The sequence below is a fragment of the Acanthisitta chloris genome, unplaced genomic scaffold, assembly GCF_000695815.1.
Source record: "Acanthisitta chloris isolate BGI_N310 unplaced genomic scaffold, ASM69581v1 scaffold20646, whole genome shotgun sequence".
Lineage (NCBI taxonomy): Eukaryota > Metazoa > Chordata > Aves > Passeriformes > Acanthisittidae > Acanthisitta > Acanthisitta chloris.
This window is the reverse complement of record NW_008679013.1, coordinates 72,257-82,743: the sequence shown is the minus strand read 5'-3', so window position 1 is coordinate 82,743 and position 10,487 is coordinate 72,257. Positions and strand designations below refer to the sequence as shown.

Here is a 10,487-nt window from a genome sequence, read left to right as displayed (position 1 = left end):
ATGAACAGGGACATCATCAACTAGGTCAGTTGCTTAGTGCTCTGCCCAACGTGACCTTGGATGTTTCCAGGGATGGGACACCTATCACCTCTTTGGACAACCTGTTCCAGTGTTTCACCACCCTCGTAGGAAAAAAAGTCTTCCTTATATCTAGTCTGAATCTACACTCCTTTAGTTTAAAACCATTCCCTCTTGTCCTTGTGGAAAGTTCTTACAGGCACACTGGGAAGCTGCTATAAGGTTTTCTCAGAGACTTCTCATTCCAGGCTTGAGCAACTCCAACTCTCTCAGCCTGTCCTCATAGGAGAGGTGCTCCAGCCCTCTGGACTCACAGTGCCCTTCAAACAAATGCTGCTGAATGTGGAGTACAGTTTACTTGCTGAATAAACTAATACAGTAGCTACTAGATGAAGCATGTTATTACAAGAGGGTAACAGTGGGTATTTTTTATTATATGTTAAAAAAAAAATGCTTAATATACTCTTGGTAATTGTGTAGGAGGTTTCTCTAGATGAAAGGAACTTTAGATAGGTTAGTAGTTTCTTTTTTGATATTTTTTAGTTACCTGCAACTACTATAAAGTCCATCAAGGCTAGTTTTGATTAAAGTTGAGGAGGCTTTAAATTTATGTTCATAAACTCTTCATAGGTAGTCCATTCTCTTTGTCTTCACCCTGGTAAAAATACTCCTCATACGAGTATTAGGTGTATAGAGAGAACTAACCGTTCAGATTGGCTAAAACATGAAGGCTAATCCTTGAAACAGGAAAAACAAGGTGATGGTAACTTGTGTTCTTTTTATGTTTAAGCACATTTAAGAGACTTGAGCTTGTGAGAGCATGTACTTCAGCACCTTTCATTTTGTTAGCTGTGCACCGGTTACTGTAAGAATTGGCCAGGTTGGGGGGATGGGAGCAATGCAGTAAATAATTTGAACACAAATAGTAGGTTTTGCAAATGTTTTTTTATGCAAGTTTAGTCTTGGTTTTAAATTGAGGCTGCCCTGTGTTTTGCTGATACAATGCTTTTACTTTTCTCATCTAAGTTCTTATGAGAAATAAGTGAATTTATATGATCCAGAAAGATGGACCTGTGGTCTTAGTTCATTGAAAATTTAACTGAGTTCAAGTTGGGTTTATGTCCTTCAGTTAAAGTTTGGGTGTCTAAGTAAGTTAGTTGATATTTTTAATAGCAACAATTAAAACTTTCCTTGTTTGTATGCTGAAGGGTAATTAACTGCATGTTAATTTTTCTGTGCTGATTTTTTCAGATTACAACTGATGGGAAGCCGAAGATAATTGATATAATTGACACAACAGGCAGTGGTGATGTAACTACATGTACCATTGTAGAACCTAAGGATGGAGAAATTGTTGGTCTTTCTGGGAGAACTTTAAAGGTGAGTGTTTAGTGGTACAGAGACAGGTGGGTTGAGAGAAAGGCAATAGGGAAAGCAGAAGCTGTGCACACAAGCAAAGCAAAACAAGGAATTCATTCACCACTTCCCGTGGGCAGGCAGGTGTTCAGCCATCCCCAGGAAATCTGGGCTGCATTACACATAATGGTGACTTAATTTTGGTTATTTTCTGTAGCTGAATTTGGGGGGTGTACAGAGGGGGTTTTTTAGGGGCTTGATAATCATTTAATTATTTGTTCAAATTAATATCCGATACAGTTTTGAAAACTGGCTGAAGAAAACATGCTAACATGCTTTGAAAATATCAGACACTTTCCACATTTGCATAGTCTACAAGAGGAATTGTGTTAAGCTTGTGGTAAATAGTTCTAGAGACTGAAAATCTGGGAGGACTTAGTTGTAGGCTGACTGAATTCTGACTATGCATAGAACAGAAATGGTGTAGGGTTTTCAGAAAGGATACAGTGAGATCTGCAAGAGGTTTCAGGTGCACAGAACTGATGTTCCTGACCTGTTCTTGGCTGGCTGGTTGGATTGATGAGGTGATATGGGGGCCTGGTATCTTTGTGCAAAATTAGGAGGAAAGCTGATAGCATGGTGATTGTAGGGGTGAATCTGTTGCTCTTTTATTATTGTTACTAGGCCTGATATACTAAGTTTAAATTGCAGCAAGATGTGAAATGAGACATTCAAATGTCTGTCATGACTTCTAGTCATAGTACTCCTTCATGCTAGGGTGTCTTTTCATACATAGTGCTGTTATTTCCCCAGACCTCTGCCCTGTAAAGTCACTGCTGGGGCTGTGTGTTTCAAAAGTAGAGTGTCAGGGCAACTGATATCTAAAGATGTTCAGTGACTGTCACATGAATTGATAATGATTCTTTTGGAACTGGGTTGAAATTGCTATGTCATGTTATTGAAACAGTGCAGTAGTTGTGGAGACAGAGAATTAAATTGTCTGTATTTGCAAGTCTGTTCTGCTAAGCCCTCTTACAGTGTTGGGTTTTGGGGGGTTTATTTATGCCATTATTTAACCTATTTCTGAATATACTTTCCTGTAGATTCCAGCGAACTGGGTAAATCCTTCAGGCAAATACCACATTGGCATAAAAAATGGCTATGATATCTATCCTAAAGCTCTTAAGGAGAGGATGCAGGTAAGGAATTACATTTTGTTTCTGCTCTACAGTCATATTTCACTGTTCTGTTTCTTAATTTTTCTAAGAGACCACAGTGTGTGATTTGCTAACACTTAGGCTGCTAGCCAGCATTTGAGAGCTATTCACCTGCTGATTTTTCTTTATTTTTGACATGATCCATTTCTTCTGTGATTTTTTTTTTGTTTTTTCAGAGCAGAATGACATGACTCAGTGGTCCTCACCCTGTGGTCCATTGAGGCAGAAATTCTAGAAATTACTGACACCGTTACTATTTTTTGTGTGGCAGCTTATGTTTATTTATGTATGGAACTTTTCTAGCCATTGTCTCAAATCAGAATTTTCAAATGATTTTATAGGCATCATCATTTGACATATATTTGTCAATCTATTGAGGAACCTGGTTTTATTTTACAGAAAGAACGTAAGGAAAAGCTCTGGGACCCTGTTCACAGATTGGCTCTAGCAGAGGCCTGTAGGAAACAAGAAGAGTTTGATGCTGCTCATAGCTCTCCCTCACAGGTTTGTATAAGTCTAAGTTTATAAACTCATTCTTTGCAACTATTTGTTACTGGTTGACAGGGTTAGAATATTTCATTAGGTGAGTGAAGATGCATATGATTATTTTGGCAGCTGACTGAACAACAGTAAGCAAACCAATCAACCAACCATTCTCATACAGACTTCTAAAATTAATCAGAAGATACACTGCTAACTTTATGAACTTGTCAAATATGAGAAGGATATTGCTTGGAATACTTCGTAGGATAGCTTCAGTAGTTTTTATTTTTCATTTGATGTGTTGTTTTTCGAGGCTGCAGTCCTTGCCATGTTCAAAGTTGGAATCTTCTAAACATATCCTTGTTTTATAAACTGTGTGCTGTTTCAGTGAAGTACCAGAAATGCCTCAAGTTGCTTCTTCATCATTTTACAGTCTTTTAAAAAAATGATAGCTTTAAATGTTGCACTTACAGAAATTGGAAATGATTTTACATAATAGGCCAAAAATAAACAGTGCACTGGTGAAGGCCATTGAACTAGATGTTTGTGACTCCTAGGGTAGTCTAACATTCCTGAGGAACATTGGTAGAACAAATGTGTAGCATCAGAAAGGAATGTAGTATTATCTATCTTTTAATAATTTTAGCAATGTTCTAACTGTGGTTTTGTTGCCATATTAGGCAAATAAGCTAATAAAGGAAGAACTTCAAAATCAAGTGGAACTGTTGAATTCTTTTGAGAAAAAATACAGTGATCCTGGCCCAGTATACGATTGTGTGGTGTGGAATGATGGTGAGACCTGGAGGTAAATGGCTACACTTGTTTAAAATGTCTTGCTCTACATGTGAAACAACAGCTTACATTGAAGACTCTGAACTTTTAAATCTGCCCTCTTTATACGTGTTTTAAATATTATTTGCTTTAAAATAATTCTGTTGTATCAATTGAGTTGCTTGACAAAATTCTGATCCCAAATGAAGATGGGCTGGAATAAAGTCTTATTAAAGACTGCATGAAAGGAAGTGTAAACTTGAGGGATTTTCTTCTGAAGCAGAATAAAATTGCTTTGAGTATCCAGTGGTGATAGGAAAAAGCCAACCAAAACAAAACATGTCTGTGCACAAACTACAGGATGTGATGTGGCACATCTCTTAACTGATAATATGTATCATGCAAAACTGTGAGTAAGACTTCAAATGTTCATGTCCCAGCTGAACTGAACAGTTAGCTTTAGTAAAATTTCTTACTTGAATAAATTGTGAATTTACAACCTTTCAAAGACAAGATTTATTTGGCTTTAGTAGCATCTGGAAATCAGTATTTAGAGATTTTTATAGTTTCTGAATCTAAGTGTAAACAAGCAAGTTTTAAAATAGTGACTTAAAGTAGTAAGATATCATAAACATGTTACTAAAGTTCTTGAAGACTGGGGTATACTGTGCTGGAGGGAAGAGATAACAAAGTTTACAGCACCTGGAAAACTGCCATTTTATTTTGTTTGTTTGTTTTTGTCAACAGAGCCTGCATAGACACAAGTGAGAGTGGTGACTTAACTAACTGTACAGTGCTGAGAACCTACAAAGAGGCTCAGGAATACGGATCTTTTGGAACATCTGAGATGTTGAATTATTCTGTGAATATATATGATGATGGAAACCTCCTTTCCATTGTGACAAGTGGAGGTAAATGAAAGTAGTCTTAAGAACGTGTTGCTGCTGTGTAGGTATTATGACAAGCAGCATTGGGTCCTGATTCTGATGCTTGGGATGGCTCAAGGCAACTGTATTAATCTAGCATTTGTTATTATGACATTGAAGGTGGATATTCAGTTTTCCTGAACTAAACCTATAATAACAGCTTATTATGTCTTGCTTGCATTTTTGTTTGAAATACTGTAAATTTTGTGTACCTAAGCATGTATACATAGGATGTGTATACCTAGGTACTCTTTCAGATGTTCCTGCATCTTAAAGCCTAAAATAGAGAGAACCTTCTTTCAGAATACCATTTTTGTTTCTTCTGTTAAGTATAGAGTGATGATAGTTTTCGTAGTTTTGGGTTTTTTTTGCTTGCTTGCTTGCTGTCCTTTGTGCTTGTATACTTTGGGAATCTTAAATAAGGTATCCACAAGCAAAATGGATATTGACCTTAATTTTTGTTAGTACAAAAGTTTTTTGTGATGTCAGGTGTCACAGCAGCTCCAACCACTCTGAACCCATGTTGGTGTATTCTTTTTTTGTTTTGGGAGCATCCTGAGTGGTTAAGGTGGTATGAATGTGTTTGATTTGAAAAATGCTCTTAATTCCTCATGAAACTATCCCATCTCAGTAGAACTGCATGAGCAGTTCTGGTTTCTAAATCTGTGGTAATTTTTTGAGAGATTCCTTTCTATATTTCTGTTCAGTTGTTTCTGTTGGTTTTTTTTTTCCTTAATCCCTGTTATCTGAGTCTTCTCAGGGATAATTTTCATGACTGAGTAGGAAGCACTGAGCCTTTGAAGTAGCTTTTGTTAGTGGAATTAAGTTAATACTTCATTTCTCTCTGCCCACTGCCTCCTTTCTCCCCTCAAAAAGCTGTTTGCTTTGTTAAACCTCATACAACTGGCCTCAGTGCATTGATCCAGCCTGTCCAGATCCAGTGTAGAGCCTTCCTGCCCTCCAGCAGATCAACACTCCCACCCAACTTGCTGTCTGCAAACTGACTGAGGGTGCCTATGGTCCCCTTGGCCAGATCATCAGTAAAATTCTTAAACAGGACTAACCCCACTGCTGAGCCCTGGGAAACACCACTGGTGAGCAGCCACTGACTGGATATGTGTATTTATAGCTTAATAAGTGAAAATTAATTGACCTGTACTGTATTAAATTGGTGTAAGTGAAGTTCACTAAACATACAGTGATCCAACTGTTCATTTGCACAGGAGCACATGGAACACACGTGGCTAGTATTGCAGCTGGATACTTTCCAGAAGAACCAGAACGAAATGGTGTGGCTCCTGGAGCTCAGATTCTTGCAATCAAGATTGGTGATACAAGACTAAGTACAATGGAAACTGGCACTGGCCTGATAAGAGCTGTAGGTATTTCACCGAATGAATGTTTAATCTCAGCAGTGTGACCTAAGTGTAGAATATTGTAAAGCACTTTCTGCTCTACTTGCTTACAGGTTGTGCTTTTATGGTTCTAGAATGTTTCCAACAACAGCAACAAAAACCAAAACAAAACAAAAAAACACCCTCAACAAACAGACCCCCCTCAAAAAAATCCAAATCAAACAAAAATAACCCAGCCAAAAAAAAACCCCTGAAAACAGCTAGAATGTATTTTAAAGCATATTTTAAGACTAGTGTTTTAATATAAAACAAGGCTTTTCTCTTACATAGAGGTCCAACCCATTTTTCTTTTCAGACTGACAATTGCAGTGTGCCTGACTAGGTTGAGTTACTTCTTCCTTGCATGTTTAAAATTCTTTGTGTTATGAGTGTATTTTTTATAGTTACTGAGATAACTATAGAATACTTAAATAAAGCTAGAATAGAGACAAGTATCTACCTGTGTGGCTGATTTTGTTTTAACTTTTTCGTAAGGATGTGGAAAAATTACATTTCTTTTAGTGATGAAAGGTTCAAGACCTTTTCTATATAATGAGCTGATGAGGAAAAATTTTACACAAGGACTTGTAAATAAAAAAATTGTGTTTGTGGCCCATAGAATGTTCTGTTATAACAGCATGAAGATGTACAGTATTGTTGTTTCAACTTTTGAAGTTCAACCAAACTGCCCAGGAAGGTAGAGTTTATGTTATTGAGGACAGACATTAGTGACAATACTGATGATGTCTGCAGTTTGCTCTTAGGGTAATATCTTAATTTATAGCTTGGAACATGGCAAAAATAAGCTGTTCAGGGAGTGGGTTTTTTAATTCTGCTTGTTCATGGGGAAAATAGCACTTAACTGATTGAAGTAAATTATTTTGTAGAGTCAAGAGATTTATCCTTTTTTCTTATATCTGTAGCAGATCAGTTTAAGCAGATTTTTTTATCTTTGCTTAAGTGACTTATTCTATGACTGGTATTCATTTTGGCTTTTATTTTTGCTTTATCAGATGATAGAAACTATAAAATACAAATGTGATCTTGTCAACTATAGCTATGGAGAAGCAACGCACTGGCCAAATTCTGGGTGAGTAGTACTGTGGTTAGTATAAACTATTTTACTTTCACAGAAGAGCAGTTAGATTTGTTGAGTTTTCTATAAATGAACTGTCAGTAAGAATGACTCATCCAGGCCCAAGTGATTTATATACATTAGAAACTGCAGTTTGCTTTTTTAGCTGTCATTGAAAGTTAAGCAAACCCATCAAAACTGCTGTGAAGTTGTAATAAAAATAATATTTTAGAATAATAGAGTTTCTGTACTTGCAACACCACATAATATGTGGGCTATTTTTGAAGTCCTAAGATCATTACATAGCTGTTACTCGTTTTTAAAACCACAAGGTATTTTTGTGGTCAGCTTCTGTACTGGAACTGCCTCTGCTAGGTGTGGGAAGCAAACTACATAATATTCCTTGTTTGGTGACTGGTCAGAGGTTCTACTAGAAATGAGAGTTTTGTCCTCTGGAAGAAAGCAATATTGTTGATTAAATGACTACTTTTTTTTTCTCTTATTTCAGGAGAATTTGTGAAGTAATTAATGAAGCAGTGTGGAAACACAACGTAATCTATGTTTCAAGTGCAGGAAATAATGGTCCTTGCCTTTCCACAGTCGGATGTCCTGGTGGAACAACATCTAGTGTAATAGGTAAATAATTTGTTTGGAAAAGAAATTGGACAGTATTCAGCTTCTGCTTTCTCAGACTTTGTTACATGTTTGAGATCAGTGTTTGCTGAAGTAAATCTAAAAAATTACCAGACTGCTGGGCTGCAAGATTAATTCTGAGGGAGGCACTTGCTGTTTGCTTAGGTATACAAATTTAGATGGTTATCTTCTTACAATTCAAGGCCTTACTTATGTAAAAATGAGAGGTAGGAGGTACATGGGTTTGATTTGATGTGGCTTTGTGTAAAATTTGCAAAAGAAATCTTTGTGGTCTGACCTATTTGAAGATTCCAGGATTACTTTTTTACCTGTAACTGTCTAAGCACATCAATTTGCTCAGACCATTTGTTGCTTGTAAAAAATATAATTCTAATTTGGATTCTAATTAATCTTCTGGAAAGTCCTGTCATGCATTCCAGATTGCCAGAACTGCAGTTTTGAATTATCTGCCTTCATCAGATATTGTAATTTCTGTTTGTAGTGAAACAAATGTTTTTTTAATTGGTGTATAAAATAACTGCATATCAGGGCCTAGACAAATCCTTCTAGAGGAAGAATTCTTCCAGCCACAGTGCCACTATTGTGCAAGTCTATTAGTAGCATAAAAATTATTTTTCTGATGGGCTAATGTGTGTTTTTGATACTTTAGTGAAAGATTGAGTTATGAGACTCTACCAAAATGTCTACCATTCAGGGGTAGCTTCCCTAGTGTTAATTTTTATATAAATCCTCTTATGCCTCATTACTGCATTACACAAGATGCTTGTTAAACCTCAGAATTCTCATGCAGGGAGACTGGCATGTGGACTTGAGAGTTGGAGAGATGTTATTTGAGGACATTTAGAATTAATGCTGATTACTTTCTAAAAGTTAATCTGCAATTACTTCACTACTGAAACTGGGGGTTGGAACTGGAACTAACAAGCTCTTTTCAGGTCTGCATTGGCTTTGCTCTTGCTGTGCATCTACTCTGTCAGTTCAGCTTAGTTGTTGTATTGCTTTAGACACTGGGTGATCATTCTCTGCATGCCAGTTAGGCAGCTCCTTGTCCTCTATCTGGACTGAACCTTGGGGATTTTTTGGTTTTTGAGGGTAAAGCAAAATACAGCTGACAGGTTGGCTTAGTTTACTCAGACAATATATACATGGGCCTTGCCAAACTTGTCAGCTTGGTATGGTAGTTTTCTACCATCCTAATGCTGCTTGTGCTGTAAACAAAGTGGAGTGCACACTTAAGGTACATGGCATAGTTGCAGTGTGCATCTATGCTTTCTGTTATAAAAATATGCATTTATCAGCCTTTGATGTAGTCATTTGCATACTCTGTGCACTTTGAACTGATGCGCAAGAAAGTATTTGAGTTGTATGGATGTGGTAGTTTGCTCGGTGGTGTAGCTGTGAGCTGTGTGAGCATGAACCAGTTCGCATGGATTGCTTTGAGGTGTGGTTGGTGTCGTTTGTAACAGTGTAAACACAGCCAAAGGGGTGTGGGAGGGCGTGGAGACATGTAAAACTAAGCTGTTGTGAAAGAAATGTAGAAGGTGAATGCATTCTATTCCAGCTGAATAAAAGTGAAACTTGGAAGTTTGTATACTATTCCAGTATTACACAATGTGGCCATCAGCATTGTTACTGCATAGCGTGCTGCTTTACACTTGCTTTGCAAAAATGTCTGGATTTAATGAGGTGAAAAATGTGTGTTTGTTTTTAAATGTCAAGCAAAAATTCTTCTCGTTATGAATTTAAAACAAATATTTTTACTTTAGCTTTTTATAAAAATTTGTATGACATCTAAAACCTTAATTTTTTTACAGGTGTTGGTGCCTATGTATCACCTGACATGATGGTTGCTGAATACTCTTTAAGAGAAAAACTGCCAGCAAATCAATATACTTGGTCATCCAGAGGGCCTAGGTAAGTTATACTCAGAGAACAAGTTGGTCATTAATACCAGGATGAAAGTGTTTCTTTTCCATGGAACGAGCATAGATAGTGTGCTGTTCTTGGAAGGCCTTTGTTTGTTGGACTCTGCAACTCCTGAAAGAGGAGGAGGAAGACCACTGAACTGCCTCAGCACAACCTGTATTTTTCAGGAAAGTGTGTTTGAGTGCAGACCTATTCAGAGATGATAAAAGTTGTTGAAAAGTTTTTGGAAATCTGGCTGGGGGTACGTTTATTTTTGGAGGGTTTTTTCTATAGCATTTATTTCATTGAGTTAGTGTAGTGAAGTTAAATATTCTGCAAGTGTTTAAGACTAAAAGAAATGGTTTTACTGCACTGGTGTTACTTCTGGCTTCAGTGACATTGCTGTGATGGCACAACTTGCTCAAAGGTTTTGCTTGAGTCCAGCAGAGATGTGAGTAGGCAGCTCACATACTATAGACAATTATCTCAGTGATCTATAGAAGAAAATTTAGGGTCAACATAAGCTTCAGATTTTATTCTGTGTCTCAGAAGCATTTGATAGAATGTGATAGAAAAAGAACAGCATCTCTTCCTGAGTTCTTACCTGTATTTAGAGTTTGTAATTGTTCTCTAGCTGTCATGGTGTTTGTATATTTACAGTCAAGTATATTGTTCCAAGAAGCTGCTT

The 10,487-nt window shown here is 37.0% G+C and overlaps 1 protein-coding gene across 1 annotated transcript in view; it reads left to right on the top strand.

The window, feature by feature from the left end:
* Positions 1-1,269: 1,269 nt before the first annotated feature.
* The window catches only part of TPP2 (tripeptidyl peptidase II), a gene marked incomplete at its 5' end in the record, with an annotated part of 42,003 nt that continues 32,785 nt past the window's right edge, over positions 1,270-10,487 (top strand). The window contains 9 exons of the mRNA XM_009077139.1: positions 1,270-1,398; positions 2,478-2,573; positions 2,991-3,095; positions 3,755-3,879; positions 4,593-4,756; positions 5,995-6,149; positions 7,179-7,255; positions 7,749-7,876; positions 9,709-9,808. Of these exons, the coding sequence (XP_009075387.1) occupies positions 1,270-1,398; positions 2,478-2,573; positions 2,991-3,095; positions 3,755-3,879; positions 4,593-4,756; positions 5,995-6,149; positions 7,179-7,255; positions 7,749-7,876; positions 9,709-9,808 (1,079 nt within the window). The remainder of the gene's footprint in view (positions 1,399-2,477; positions 2,574-2,990; positions 3,096-3,754; positions 3,880-4,592; positions 4,757-5,994; positions 6,150-7,178; positions 7,256-7,748; positions 7,877-9,708; positions 9,809-10,487) is intronic.